The 15,194-nt window shown below is 54.6% G+C and overlaps 1 protein-coding gene across 4 annotated transcripts in view; it reads left to right on the forward strand.

The window, feature by feature from the left end:
• The window catches only part of GGT1 (gamma-glutamyltransferase 1), a 44,506-nt gene that overhangs the window by 23,215 nt on the left and 6,097 nt on the right, over window positions 1-15,194 (forward strand). For 3 of the 4 annotated variants that reach the window (XM_032256632.1, XM_032256631.1, XM_032256630.1), the window contains exons 3-10: window positions 1,856-1,924; window positions 2,141-2,410; window positions 2,967-3,137; window positions 6,114-6,244; window positions 6,381-6,467; window positions 11,824-12,016; window positions 12,391-12,548; window positions 14,385-14,534. In XM_032256632.1, the coding sequence (XP_032112523.1) occupies window positions 2,974-3,137; window positions 6,114-6,244; window positions 6,381-6,467; window positions 11,824-12,016; window positions 12,391-12,548; window positions 14,385-14,534 (883 nt within the window). In that variant the 5' untranslated portion in view covers window positions 1,856-1,924; window positions 2,141-2,410; window positions 2,967-2,973. Of the gene's footprint in view, window positions 1-1,855; window positions 1,925-2,140; window positions 2,411-2,966; window positions 3,138-6,113; window positions 6,245-6,380; window positions 6,468-11,823; window positions 12,017-12,390; window positions 12,549-14,384; window positions 14,535-15,194 lie in introns of those variants that run through there. The other variant, XM_032256633.1, reaches the window with a different exon arrangement.

A 15,194-nucleotide genomic window follows, 5' to 3' on the forward strand; every position in this document is an offset into this window, starting at 1 on the left:
TCACCCAGGCTGGAGTGCAGTGGTGCAATCTCAGCTCACTGCAACCTCTGCCTCCTGGGTTCAAGCGATTCTCCTGCCTCAGCCTCCTGAGTAGCTGGGACTACATGTGTATGCCACGACATTCAGCTAATTGTTTTTTGTACTTTCAGTAAAGACGGGGTTTCACCATATTGGTCAGGCTGGCCTGAACTCCTGACCTTGTGATCTGCCTGCCTCGGCCTCCCAAAGTGCTGAGATTACAGGCGTGAGCCACTAGCCACTGTGCCCGCCTGGAGTTTCATTCTTGCTGCCCAGGCTGGAGTGCAGTGGTGTGATCTCAGCTCACTGCAACCTCTGCCTCCTGGTTTCAAGCGATTCTCCTGCCTCAGCGCCCGAGTAGCTGGGATTTACAGGTATGCGCCACCATGCCCAGCTAATTTTTTGTATTTTTAGTAGAGACGGGGTTTCGCCATGTTGGCCAGGCTAATCTCGAACTCTTGACCTCAGGTGATCCACCCACCTTGGCCTCCCAAAGTGCTGGGATTACAGGCATGAGTCACCACACCCGGCCCTGTGATGGGAATGTTCTGTGTCCACAATGGATGCTGCACATTGCCTGCCCAGCTCCTGAGGCCCCTTGAACCTCCAGGTATGGCTGTCTCTATCAGGAGCCCTTAACCCTGACCTGGACTCCCTGCTGGGACCCAGGGTGTTTGAGTGGCCAGAGGGCTGTCAGGCCTGGTGAAGGGTGTGAGCTGCCCATGGGGCAGGGAGGAGGCAGAGCCTGTTCCACAGCAGGACAGACAGAGCCCTCTAGCTACTTTCCGGGAGACTGAAGGGTGGCGCTGTTGGAAGGAGGGACTGCAGGCAGGGGCTGGCAGGGAGTTCAGGTCAGAAACAGGTGGCGCCTGAATTCAGGCTGTGGTGGCCAGGGTGGGGGTAATGGGCTGCTTTGGACTCTATGGGGGGATGTGGGTGGTGGGCTGCCACATGGCCACTGCCAGGCCCCTCTGCTCTTGGTGTCTGCGTCCAGGGCTGGGAGGGGTCAAATGTAGCACACAGCCGGGAGCAGTGGCTCACACTTGTAATCCCAGCACTTTGGGAGGCTGAGGTGGGCAGATCACAAGGTCAGGAGATCGAGACTATCCTGGCCAACATGGTGAAACCCCGTCTCTACTAAAAATACAAAAATTAGCCAGGCATGGTGGCGCATGCCTGTAGTCCCAGCTACTCAGGAGGCTGAGGCAGGGGAATTGCTTGAACCCGGGAGGCAGAGGTTGCACTGAGCTGAGGTTGTGCCACTGCACTCCAGCCTGGGCGAAAGAGTGAGACTGTCTCAAAAAAAAAAAAAAATTATCACACTATTGGCCCCAGGCCCACCAAGCCTGTGGAGGGGAACGCCCTTCCATGATGGTGTTTGGATGTCCCCTCTGTAAGGAGGGCACAGGAACTCCATTCCTAGACCACCTCTAGGACACTGTGTCTGGCTCTGAGATCAGACAGGCTGCACTGGGACAGGATGGAGCAGACAGAGGGAACCCAGCTTGGGGCTCATTGGAGGGGCTTGCTGGCGGACACTGCCCTTTGTGGGGAACTGAGTGTGGGAGAGGGAACCCCCACCTCTGTCACCACATCCCTCTTCCCTGTTGAGGTCATACCTGTCACCTACTACCACAGCCATGAGACTTCACAAGGGTCACTGCTGTTCCTTACTGCACAGCCCAGAATGGGTCTACAGGGGACATAACAGACAGCAAGAGACTTGGCCGCTCAGGCCTCCTGGGGTGTCCCTAGTGCAGCCATGATGATATTCGCAGCCACCATTCACCGAGCCCTTCCCATAGGCTACCTACCCTATTCACAGCACTCCCAGCAGCAAGGCAAGCGAGGTGCTCCCGTCAGCCAGGCTGGACCGCTAAGTGATTTGCCTGAGGCCCCACGGCAGGTGAGTGGCAAGTCCCGTCTCAGAGCAGGGCAGGCTGGCTCTGCCCCCGGGTCCCCTTTGCCGTGCTCACCATGTGCACATCCTGGGCTTGCGCAGGAATGCCCTGTCCCCTCTCTGCCCTACTCTGTACAGAACCCTCTTTGGGCTGGGCCTGGGAAACATGCTGGGAGAATTCCTGGAAACTAGTGTGTTAACTGACAGCCTCTTTGGCTCCAGACTTCCACTGGAGGCAGAGAAAGCAGCTAGAGGCAGAAGGAGGTCACATCAAGCCCCCCAGAAAAGACTGGGCTATGCATGCTTCCGGTAACCGCCCTTGACCTTCAGGAGAATCAGAAGGCTGCCTGACCAGTGAGTCTCAAGAAGATTCTGTGGCTACAGGCTCCTGCAGAGTGTGAGGGAGACCCCAGTGATATCCTCAGCTGCAAATCCTTCCATCTTTCGTGGCCAGCTCCCCAGGCAGGCGGGGGCCCCGTCTGCTGCTGGACAGTAAGTCCTGGCCCTGTGGCTGCGAATCTGCTGATTTCAGGGGACGACTATGGGGTGCTCCCATTGTGAGCACTATGGAACCTAAACCCCATTCTCCAGGTGGAGTGAAGGGTTCTCAGGGGCTCCTGGACGGTGCCAGGCTCTGGGCTGAGGTGGGGGACACAGGAGAAACCAGGCCAGGACTGTCCCTACAGGAGCTTCTCACTAAGCAGCGAAGCTCAGCACTGAGGAGGTAGACAAGGCCTTGCAGAAAGGGGTGTGGAGGTCTGGGGGCTCCCAGGAAGGGCCCCTGCTGGAGATGTTGTTCTTACCAGGATGGGCTCTGGAGATAAGTGGGGAGGATTTGAGAGGGCAGTGATGAGGCCCGGAGCTCCTGGCAGAAGGCATGGCCTGGGCAAAGGTCTGGGGGCCGGGCGGCCTGCATGTGTTCTGGGAGGTGGGAAGGAGACACGGTGCTTGTGTTTCTGAGGCCCTACGTTAGACTGTGCCCTGTTAGGGAGGGGCCAGGGAGTGTCTGAGGCTAGGCCTGACCCTGCTTCTTACCCTGTGGGTGTAGCGGAGCCATGAAGAAGCAGTTCGTGGTGCTGGGCCTGCTGGCCGTGGTCCTGGTGCTGGTTGTTATTGGCCTCTGTCTCTGGCTGCCCTCCGCCTCCAACGAACCTGCCAGCCACGTGTACGCCAGGGCTGCCGTGGCTGCGGATGCCAAGCACTGCTCGGAGATTGGGAGGTGAGCGAGACAGGGCATGGGGGCATGGGCCCTGGAAACTGGGCAATACCTTCGGCCCCCTGAGACTCAGTTTCCCCACATGTAAGCAGGCTGCCTGGACATGGGGTGTCCCATGTGCATAGAGCTACCTGTTCGTTGCTTAGGCTCTCTCAGTATGCTCTGGAAAGGGGATGGTGACCCTGAGAGCAGGATGTGGGTCTCCTAGAGCCCAGCAGGGCCCCTTTTCTCAGTTTTCAGAGTCTCTGTCTCTTTAGATAAACTCCACTGTTTTGTGGTTTGGTTGTTATTTTTTTTGCTTTATTTATTTATTTATTTATTTTGAGACAGAGTCTCGCTCTGTCGCCCAGGCTGGAGAGCAGTGGCGCGATCTCAGTCCACTGCAACCTCCGTCTCCCAAGTTCAAACGATTCTCATGCCTCAGTCTCCCAAGTAGCTGGGATTACAGGTGTGCGCCACTATACCCAGCTAATTTTTGTGTGTGTGTGTGTGTGTGTTTTTTTTTCCAAGACAGAGTCTTGCCCTGTCACCCAGGCTGGAGTGCAGTGGTGCGATCTCGGCTCACTGCAACCTCCACCTCCCAGCTTCAAGTGATTCTCCTGCCTCAGTCTCCAGAGTAGCTGGGACTACAGGCATGTACCACCTTGCCCAGCTAATTTTTGTATTTTTAGTAGAGATGGGGTTTCATTATGTTGGCCAGGCTGGTCTTGAACTCCTGACCTTGTGATTCACCCACGTCAGCCTCCCAAAGTGCTGGGATTACAGGTGTGAGCCACTGTGCCCAGCTTATTTCTCTTTTTAAAGGTGGGGTCTTACTCTGTCGCCCAGGCTGGAGTATAGGGTAGCGATCATAGCTCACTGCAACCTTGAACTCTTGGGCTTAAGCGATGCTTCCACCTCAGCCTCCTGAGTAGCTAGGACTACAGGTATGCATCAGACCTGACTAATTTAAAAAGACTGTTTTGTAGAGACGAGGTCTCATTATATTGCTCGGGCCTTGAACTTCTGGTCTTGAACTCCTGCCCTCAAGCGATCCTCCACCTTGGCCTCCCAAAGTGCTGAGATCACAGGTGTAAGCCACCATCCCCAGCCAGAAAAAATGTTATTAATAAAATAAAATGTTATTAATAAAAATTAGCAATTTCCCTTTTTATCCCAATTATAAAAGTCGTGTACATTTGTTTGCTTGAAAAAGAGGAAACTAAGCTGCTGTCTGGGCACAGTGGCTCATGCCTGTAATCCCAGCACTTTGGGAGGCCGAGGTGGTGAATCACCTGAGGTTGGGAGTTCGAGGCCAGCTTGACCAACATGGAAAGACCCTGTCTCTACTGAAAACACAAAATTAGTTGGGCGTGGTGGTGCATGCCTGTAATTCCATGTACGTGGGAGGCCGAGGCAGGAGAATCACTTGAACCTGGGAGGCGGAGGTTGCCGTGAGGCGAGATCACGCCAATGCACTCCAGCCTGGGCAACAAGAGCGAAACTCTGTCTCAAAAACAAAAAAGAAAAAGAGGAAACTGGCTGGGCGCGGTGGTTCACACCTGTAATCCCAGCACTTAGGGAGGCCAAGGCAGGTGGATCACCCGAAGTCAGGAGTTTGAGACCAGCCTGGCCAAGATGGTGAAACCTCATCTCTATTAAAAATACAAAATATTAGCCAGGGGAGGCAGGCACCTGTATTCACAGCTACTCGGGAGGCTGAGGCAGGAGAATTGCTTGAACCCAGGAGGCAGAGGTTGCAGTAAACTGAGATCACACCACTGCACTCTGGGCGACTGAGTGAAACTCCATCTCAGAAAAAAAAAAAAAAGAAAAAGAAAAAGAGGCCGGGCGCGGTGGCTCAAGCCTGTAATCCCAGCACTTTGGGAGGCCGAGGCAGGTGGATCACGAGGTCAAGAGATCGAGACCATCCTGGTCAACATGGTGAAACCTCGTCTCTGCTAAAAATACAAAAACATTAGCTGGGCGTGGTAGTGCATGCCTGTAATCCCAGCTACTCAGGAGGCTGAGGCAGGAGAATTGCCTGAACCCAGGAGGCGGAGGTTGCGGTGAGCCGAGATCGCGCCATTGCACTCCAGCCTGGGTAACATGAGTGAAACTCCGTCTCAAAAAAAAAAAAAAAGAAAAGAAAAAAAGAAAAAGAAAAAGAGGAAAACTGTGATCCCACTACTTTGGGAGGTTGAGGTGGGAAAATTGCTTGAGCCCATGAGTTCGAGACCAACCTGGGCAACATAGGGAGACCCTGTCTCTACAAAAAAGACAATAAATTGCCAAATGTGGTGGTTCATACCTATAGTCCCAGCTACTCAGGGGGCTGAAGTGGGAGGATTGCTTGAGCCCAGGAGGTCAAGGCTTCATTGAGCTGTGACCGTGCCACTGCACTTCATCCTTGGTGACAAAGTGAGACCCTGTCTCATAAAACAAAGGCCAGGCACAGTGGCTCACACTTGTAATACCAGCACTTTGGGAGGCCAAGGTGGGGATCACTTGAGCCCAGGAGTTCTTGGACAGCCCGGGCGACATGGCGAAACCCCATCTCTACAAAAAAAAAAACAGAACAGCCAGGCACAATGGCTCATGTCTGTAATCCCAGCACTTTGGGAAGCTGAGACGGGCGTATCACAAGGTCAGGAGTTCGAGACCAATCTGGCCAACATAGTGAAACCCCATCTCTACTTAAAAATACAAAAAAATTAGCCAGGTATGGTGGTATGCACCTGTAATCCCAGTTACTTGGGAGGCTGAGGCAGGAGAATTACATGAACCTGGGAGGTGGAGGTTGCAGTGAGCTGAGATCATGCCATTGCACTCCAGCCTGGGCAACAAGAGCAAAACTCCGACTCAAAAAGAAAACCAGAAACCTGAAAACTCAAATGGACTTCTCTTCCATCCTCCTTTGGGGAGATGGGCAGCAGGGTGTGTAAGCAGGGCCAGGATGGAAGCCTGCAGGTTCTCACCCCTTCATGTACCACATGGCAGGGATGCACTGCGGGACGGTGGCTCTGCGGTGGATGCAGCCATTGCTGCCCTGTTGTGCTTGGGGCTCATGAACGCCCACAGCATGGGCATTGGGGGCGGCCTGTTCCTCACCATCTACAACAGCAGCACTCGTGAGTACTTCCGGGAGGGGCGAGGGAGAGGGGTCGGGGGTGTGGGTTGGGCGGAGGCACAGCTGGGGGGACCCCCGGGCTCACGTGGCATGAAGGGTTTGGGTGACTCTGCCTGCCTACCTGCTTCTCCTTCTAGGAAAAGCTGAAGTCATCAATGCCCGCGAGGTGGCCCCCAGGCTGGCCTTTCCTACCATGTTCAACAGCTCGAAACAGTCCCAGGAGGGTAAGCCGCCTGCAGGCTTGGGGCGTGGGTGCAGAGCCGGCTGAGCCACGGGGAAGGGGCCTTGCCCACTGGAGCCTGGCCTTGTCAGGGTCCAAGGGCAGTTCTAGCACCCCTCATCCCTTCCTGGCCACATAGCACCCTCCCGCAATGAGTTGTCAGGACCAGCATCACCAGAGTAAAGGACTGGGAGCGTCTGTTATTTCTCCCAAGGCCTCTGGGGTCACCCTGTGCTGCACACGGAGAGAATAATTATTACGCTAACAGCCCTCATGGACCAGGGCTCACTGGGGCCCGCACTCTGCTCTGTGCTTTTCACCCATGAGCATCTCATACCCTTCCCTGCTCCTTTGGGGTGGGGGATGCTGTGTGGATTCCCATTTTACAGATGGGGATGCTGAGGCCCAGAGAGGCCATGCAAATCAGCTGAGGTCACACAGCTGGTAGGTGGTGAAGCTAAAATTGAACCCAGGCTCTCTATACCCTGCCCTTTTAACGGGCATCCTATTCAGTTCATTCATTTGTTCATTGGTGGGGATAGCACTCTAGAGCATGAGGTGTGAGGTGGAATCTCTCTCTCTTTTTTTTTTTTTTTGAGACAGAGTCTTGCTCTGTTGCTAGGCTGGAGTGTAGTGACATGATCTTGGCTCACGGCAACCTCTGCTTCTCAGGTTCAAGCGATTCTCCTGCCTCAGCCTCCTGAGTAGCTGGGACTATAGGTGTACACCACCACATCTGGCTAATTTTCATATTTTTAGTAGAAACGGGGTTTCACCATGTTGGCCAGGATGGTGTCAATCTCTTGACCTCATGATCCACCCTGCCTCAGCCTCCCAAAGTGCTGGGATTACAGGTGTGAGCCACCACGCCCAGCCAGAGTCTCTCTTTTCTAATCTGGTCTTAGTGGAGAGGAGGCCCCCACATTCCCCAGGTACCTGAGGGGAAGCCACTGTCCACCCAGGGGCACAGCTCAAAGGAGGCAGAATGGATTGTGGGATAAAAGTTGGAGGATGGGTGGGCTCAATAGCTCACTCCTGTAATCCTGGCACTTTGGGAGGCCAAGTCAGGAGGATCCCATGAGCCCAGGAGTTTGAGACCGGCCTGGGCAACATAGCAAGAATCCGTCTCTATAAAAAAATGGAAAAAAAATTAGCCAGGCATGGTGGTGTGTGCCTGTGGTCCTAGCTACTCGGGAGACTGAGGTGAGAGGATCACTTGAGCCCGGGAGGTTGAGGCTGCAGTGAGCCATGATTGTATCACTACACTGTAGCTTGGGCAACAAAGGGAGACCCTGTCTTAAAAAAAAAAAAAAAAAAAAAAATGGCTGGCTCGGTGGTTCACGTCTGTAATCCCAGCAAATTGGGAGGCTGAGGCGGGTGGATCACTTGCAGTCAGGAGTTCATGACCAGCCTGACCAACATAGTGAAACCCTGTCTCAACTAAAAATACAAAAATTAGCTGGGCATGGTGGTATGCACCTGTAATCCCAACTACTTGAGAGGCTGAGGCAGGAAAATTGCTTGAACCCGGGAGGTGGAGTTGCAGTGAGTGAACCGAGATCACCCCACTGCACTCCAGCCTAGGAGACAAAGCAAGACTCCACCTCAAAAACGAAACAAAACAAAACAGATCTGGAGTGCCTCAAGATGTGGGAATCTATGAAGGGTGACCTAGTCAGGGAAGGGGACATCTGAGCAAAGACCCAGAGGCAGAGATGGGGTCAGGGGAGCTGTACGGCGTCTGGGGGAAGACCTAGTGATCCAGATGTGATGGGCAGGGACAGAGCCCTGTGGGGAGCTAGGGAGGCTGCAGCAAGCGACCTGAGAGTAACCGCCCAGGCTGTGTGGGATGTCTTAGGTCTTGGTGAAACCGCTGCCGCTCGTCTGAGGGAAATGGGGGCCTGTGGAGTATGTGAGTGGAGGGGGATGGATCTGGCCTATGGACCCCTGGGCTTGCTGTGTAAGGGGCAGAGAGCCTGCTGGGACCTGTCCGGAGGTCACTGCAGTAATGCGTGGAGAGGATGGTGGGAAGTGGCCGATGCTGGACGGACACACTTGGAAGTGGAGCCTGTGGATTTGAGGACAGGTTGGGTGCGATGCTTGTGTAGGGAGTCCCAGAGGACCCCAGATCTTTTGTCTATGCATGGAATGTTGGGGTGACCCTAATGGAGACAGGCAGGGCTCTCAGGAAGCAGGTCTGAGTGGACACTCAGGAGCTCGGTTTTGGACACATTTATGTTTGAGATGTCCCTTTCTTTTCCCTTTCCTTTCCTTTCCTTTCTTTTTTCTTTTTTTTTCTTTTCTTTCTTGAGATGGTTTTGCTCTTGTTGCCCGGGCTGAAGTGCAGTGGCGCAATCTCGGCTCGCCACAACCTCCACCTCCTGGATTCAAGCGATTCTCCTGCCTCAGCCTCCTGAGTAGCTGGGATTGCAGGCATGAGCCACCATGCCTGGCTAATTTTGTCTTTTTAGTAGAGACAGGATTTCTCCTTGTTGGTCAGGCTGGTCTTGAACTCCCGACCTCAGGTGATCCACCCACCTCAGCCTCTCAAAGTGCTGGGATTACAAGCGTGAGCCACTGTGCCTGGCCTTAAATGCTTTTTTTGAGCAGGCAGGTAGGTACTTGGGTCTGGCAATCAGAGGAGCAGTCAGGCCAGCAGGTAAATTCGGGAGTTGTCAGTGCATAAATGGAGGCTGAAGCTCAGATGTCAGGCAGACCAGCAGGAGAGAGAGCAAAGACCCAGGAGAGAGCAGGAGCTAGGATGGCAGGCGGGGAGACTTGCGCGGAGCCAGGTGCTGGGATGCAGGGCTGGCTTGCAGGGGAGTGATGAGCCCAGTAAAGCTGAGAGGAGGCACTGGGTCTGGCAGTGTGGGGGTCGCCGGAGAGCTTGGCAAGTGTGGTGGCATGAGAGCCTGAGTGGTCTGAGGTCAGGAGAAGATTGTTTTTCTGATATTGATACAATATTTCACATATTTATGGGTATATGTGAGTGTTTGTTACATGCATGGAGTGTACAATGATCAAGGCAGGGTACTTGGGGTCTCCATCATCTTGAGTATTTATTATTTCTGCGTGTTAGCATCATAGTCCTCTCTTCCAGTTACTTTGTAATCTGTAAAATACTGTTGCTAAGTATCATCTCCTGGTCTGTTAGCAAACATTAGAACTTCCCCTGTCTAACTGTAAGGTGGAAGGAACCGTGTGCTGGGTGTCAGACCTTCCAGGATGTATGTGCAGCTTCAAGGAATTGAAAGCACCGGCTCTTGGAAACGTGCCAGGCCTCGGGGTGGGAGAGGTAGTTGTAGTGCAGTAGCCACCACGCCTGGGAGCAGCCAAATGACCCCCGTCATCTCTGGCGAGAGCAGGAGAATACCTGGGGGCAGAGGCCATAATTGTACCTTTCTGGGCAAAGGGTCAGTGTCTGTAGTGTCCATATGGGCTGTGGGGCTCGGGGCTCAGCAGGCCTAGGGGTCTGTTTCCAGTTACCTCCTCGAAAATCAGAACTGGAAGGCAAAACCCCTTAGACGCTGGATATATCTATAATCCTAGCACTTTGGGAGGCTGAGGTGGGAGGATCGCTTGAGGCCAGGAGTTTGAGACCAGCCTGGCAACAAAGAGATACCCATGTCTCTGCAAAATTTTTTTTAGATTAGGCCAGGCGCAGTGGCTTATGCCTGTAATCCTAGCACTTTGGGAGGTCGAGGAGGGCGGATCACCTAAGGTTAGGAGTTCGAGACCAGCCTGACCAGCCTGGTGAAACTGAAAATACAAGAATACAAAAATCTACTTAAAATACAAAAATCTACTAAAAATACAAAAATTAGCTGGGTGTGGTGGCACATGCTTGTAATTCCAGCTACTTGGGAGGCTGAGGCAGGAGAATCGCTTGAACCCGGGAGGTAGATGTCAAAGTGAGCTGAGAGCGCGCCACTGTACTCCAGCCTGGGCAACAAGAGTAAAACTCTACCTCAAAAAAAAAGAAAAAATTAAAAAAAAAGATTAGCCATGTGTGGTGGGGTGTGTCTGTATCTCAGGTACTTCAGAGGCTGAGGTGGGAAGATCGCTTGAGCCTGGGAAGCCAAGGCTGCAGTGAGCCTTGATTGTTGGGGCAACAGAGTGAGACCCTGTCTCAAAACAAACAAACAGGCCGGGTGTGGTGGCTCACGCCTGTAATCCCAGCACTTTGGGAGGCCGAGGCGGGCGGATCACAGGTCAGAAGATTGAGACCATCCTGGCCAACATGGTTAAACCCAGTCTCTACTAAAAATGCAAAAATTAGCTGGGTATGGTGGCGGACACCTGTAATCCCAGCTATTCAGGAGGCTGAGGCAGGAGAATGACTTGAACCCGGGAGGTGGAGGTTGCAGTGAGCCAAGATTGTGCCACTGCATTCCAGCCTGGTGACAGAGCGAGACACCATCTCAAAAAACCAGCCAAACAAAAACCCTTACAGTTAGATGGAGAAACTGAGGCTGGGAGAGGGGACAGAACAGAGATTAAGGCTCAGGTCTTGCTTCTGGGCCAGTAGAAAAGTGGAAGGGTGCCCTTTCTTGGGGCTGGCTGGGTCTGGAGGGTGGCCTGTGCTTGAACTGGGACAGGGCGGGACCTGCTCTTTCTTTGGCACATTCTGGTAGAGCCCATGAGTCTTACAGGATAAGGCCTTGTGGTCGGTGAGATGGGAGGGGATCTGGCCTGGCACAGGACTTCAGACATGCAGGCGCCTGCACAGACAGACACCTAATCCTGGGACAGCAAAGCCCAGCTGCGTGCTGTGCCTCCCCTCCTGCGGCCTCATCAGACATCCCTGGTCCAGGCGCACTCCTGCCTGCTGAGCCCAGACATGACCTTAAAAATCCTCTTCTGGGCCAAGAGATCAAGACCATCTGGGCCAACATGGTGAAAACCCCGTCTCTGCTAAAAATCCAAAAATTAGCCAGGTGTGGTGGCTCGTACCTATAGTCTCAGCTACTTGGAAGGCTGAAGCAGGAAAATCGTTTGAACCCGGGAGGCGGAGGTTGCGGTGAGCGAAGATCGCACCACTGCACTCCAGCCTGGTGACAGAGTGAGATTCCGTCTCAAAAAAAGAAAAAAAAAATCCCCTTCTGCTGGACATGCTGGTTTATGCCTGTAATCTCAGCTACTCAGGGGGCTGAGGTGGGAGGATTACTTGAGTTCAGGAGTTCGAGACCAGGCTGGGCAAGATGGCAAGACCCCATCTCAAAAAAGAAAAAAAAAATCTTTTCTCCTAAACCTCATTGCCCCAACTGTAAAACGAGTCAGGGAATGTGCCTGGGATGCCGCCTGCGAGAGGTTCCCATGTCCGTCATTCAGGGCTGCTGACTGTGGCTGTCTCTCCCCAGGGGGGCTGTCGGTGGCTGTGCCCGGAGAGATCCGAGGCTACGAGCTGGCGCACCAGCGGCACGGGCGGCTGCCCTGGGCTCGTCTCTTCCAGCCCAGCATCCAGCTGGCCCGCCAGGGCTTCCCTGTGGGCAAGGGCTTGGCAGCAGCTCTGGAAAACAAGCGGGCCGTCATCGAGCAGCAGCCTGTCTTGTGGTATGTCTGTGGGTGCGGCCCCCGACACAGGCAGGGCCCCCAAGCCCAAGGACCCTGCGGTCCCCGAGCGGCAGTGGAGCGGCCCTCTGCCTTTGGAACCCTGCGCTGGTAATGGGATGAGGAGATGCAGACACTTCCCACCATGTGTGGGGACACATTCTGAGGGTGGGGTCCTAGTGGCCGCTGTGGCCAGCCATGTATCCTGAGTGGCAGGGGACACTAGGAGGCTGGGAGGACGAGTGCTGAGTGACGGAGCCACCCACCTGTGACGGGCACTGCCCCAGCTCTGTTCCGTTCCTCTGTGCGGGCGGGTCGGTGGGCAGTCTAACTGAGGCCACCCCACCTTCTGCCTCACGTGAGCGCCCCTGCCCCAGTGAGGTGTTCTGCCGGGATGGAAAGGTGCTTCAGGAGGGGGAGAGGCTGACCCTGCCGCAGCTGGCTGACACCTACGAGATGCTGGCCACCGAGGGCGCCCAGGCCTTCTACAACGGCAGCCTCACAGCCCAGATTGTGAAGGACATCCAGGCGGCCGGTGAGTGGGTAACCTCAGGGGCCTGGGTGAGGAACCCTGCATTGGAAACCCTCAGCTGGGGCCCGGAGCCCTGCGGTCCTCCCGCCCTCCCTGAGCCTGCAGGAATTCCTGGTCAGTGGCTGGCCATGTGAATCTATAGTTCCTGGTATGTCAAAGCCAAAAGAGGCCATGCAGTCCAGGAGAGCAAGTCCCTGGTGGGGTAAATGCAGGTGTAGGCAAGAACCAGGGCTAGGGAAGCACTAGAATACAACCTGAAGATCCAGGAGGGCTTCTTGGAGGAGGAGGTGGCTGGGCTGCAGATAACTTCATTAGGCAGAGAGAGGAAGGGATTCCTAGCAGAGGAACAGCTGGGCTAAGGCCCAGAGAGAGGGGACTTTGATTCACCAGGAGGGTCCCAAGGGATGAGGGTCACCTTTCGAGAGGTGTGGGGAAGGGGCTTTGTAGGGCAGGGGCCTGGAGCTTGGCTGTGGCTTTCTTCAGGTAATTCTTGTCACTGTTTCATGGAGGAGGGTGATTAGCGTGTTGACCTGTACCACTGAGGCTGGAAACTGGCATGCCAATACCCCGCCTGTCTGGAGCTGACTCTGGGAGAATTAAGAGCCTCCCTCCCTCCCTCTATCCATTCATCATGAGAAGAGGCTAAGCGGCAGGGAGACTGGAGGAGGAATTCTCCCCTTAGAGATCCTGTGAGCCGGGCGTGGTGGCTCACTCCTGTAATCCCAACACTTTGGGAGGCCAAGGCAGGTGAATCATCTGAGGTCAGGAGTTCAAGACCAGCCTGGCCAACATGGTGAACCCCCATCTCTACTGAAAATACAAAATTAGCCTGGCATGGTGGCGTGCGCACCTGTAGTCCCAGCTATTCTGGAGGCTGAGGCAGGAGAATTGCCTGAACCCGGGAGGCAGAGGTTTCAATGAGGCGAGATCGTGCCACTGCACTCCAGCCTTGGCGACAGAGCAAGACTCTGTCTCAAAAAAAAAAAAGAAAAAAATCCGAAATTAGCTGGGCATGATGGCTTGTTCCTGTAGTCCCAGCTAACCAAGAGGCTGAGGCAGGAGAATCGCTTTAACCCAGGAGGCAGAGGCTGCAGTGAGCTTGGATCACACCACTGCACCCCAGTCTGGGCGACAGAGGGAGACTCCATCTGGAAAAAAAAAAAAAAAAAATGGAGAAAAGGCCCTCAGAAGTCCAAGACAAGCCTGCACAACACAGTGAAACTACAAAAAAATATTGAGACTGGAGTCTCATACATATAGTGGGAGTGGGGTGGGGAACCATAGAGTGTAACTTCAAAGCATAGTGAAAAGAAATACAGCAAGACCCTCCAGAAGAGTTAGAATTTGCTGAGTGTGTTGGCGCCGCCTGTAGTCTCAGCGACTGGGGAGGACCTGCTGGAGGATCACTGGAGCCCAGGAGTTGAAAGCTATGATTAAGCCACTGCACTCCAACCTGGGTGACACAGCAAGATCCTATCTCTAAAAAGAAAAAAAAAAACAAAACTCTCTGGCCACAGAGGAGAGAAGGCAGCCCGGAAGCCAGTGAGCCAAGCAAGCGGAGGGCAGATGGCCCCGGGCCCAGCTGTGGGGTGAGCAGTGTCAGGGAGACAAGCTCAGGAGCGGGTGAGGACCCCCAGGGGGTGAGGTTGCCTGTGGTCCCTCCCAGGGCACAGTCCCGCCCCTCCAGTCGTGCACCCTGTCCTCCCCAGGAGGGTGCAGGCTTGTCCCCACCACATGGTATAGCCCTGCCTGCCCTCAACGCCACTGCTGCGGCCCCATCCCTCATGCGATGGTGCAGCCCCATTCCCGCGCCCATGCCGAGCTGCTGTCGCATTGCAGGGGGCATCATGACAGCCGAGGACCTGAACAACTACCGTGCTGAGCTGATCGAGCACCCGCTGAATATTAGCCTGGGAGACGCAGTGCTCTACATGCCCAGCGCACCACTCAGCGGGCCTGTGTTGGCCCTCATCCTCAACATCCTCAAAGGTGAGTGGTCCCACCACGGCTCTGCGGTGCGGCCCGTGACACAGCCTGTGTCTCCCCAGCCCCACCCCTGCTGCATCCCTGATGACTGGGTCCCCCCATACCACGTCTTTCCATCACTGAGCCCCTGAGGAGTGCCCTGCGTCACAGCTTGCCACGTCCTGCAGGAGGCATTGCAGAGTGACCAGGGATGAAGAAGGCAATGCTCAAGGGCTGGAGGAACAGGAGTCATCAGGAGGGAGGGAGGTGCAGGAGCTCAGGGCTGCAGGGCCTGGTCCAGAGGGCACCCCGATCCAGTGGGTGTCCCCGCCACTTGGTCACTGCGTGGCCAGAACTGATGTGTGACCTGAGGTCCAGGCACGGGAATCCCTCACTCCCACCACAGCCTTCTGAAGCAGCTGCTGGATTGGTTATTAAATGCCCCTTGAAGCCAGGTGCGGTGACTCACGCCTGTAATCCTAGCACTCTCGGAGGCAGAGGCAGGTGGATCATGAGGTCAGGAGTTCGAGACCAGCCTGGCCAATATGGTGAAACCCTGTCTCTACTAAAAATACAAAAATTAGCTGGGGGTGCTGGCAGGTGCCTGGAGTTCCAGCTACTTGGGAGGCTGAAGTAGGAGAATCACTTGAACCCGGGATGCGGAGGTTGCAGTGAGCCAAGATC

This window comes from Sapajus apella, unplaced genomic scaffold (assembly GCF_009761245.1).
Source record: "Sapajus apella isolate SASKATOON/1434 unplaced genomic scaffold, GSC_monkey_1.0 scaffold95, whole genome shotgun sequence".
Classification (NCBI taxonomy): Eukaryota; Metazoa; Chordata; class Mammalia; order Primates; family Cebidae; genus Sapajus; species Sapajus apella.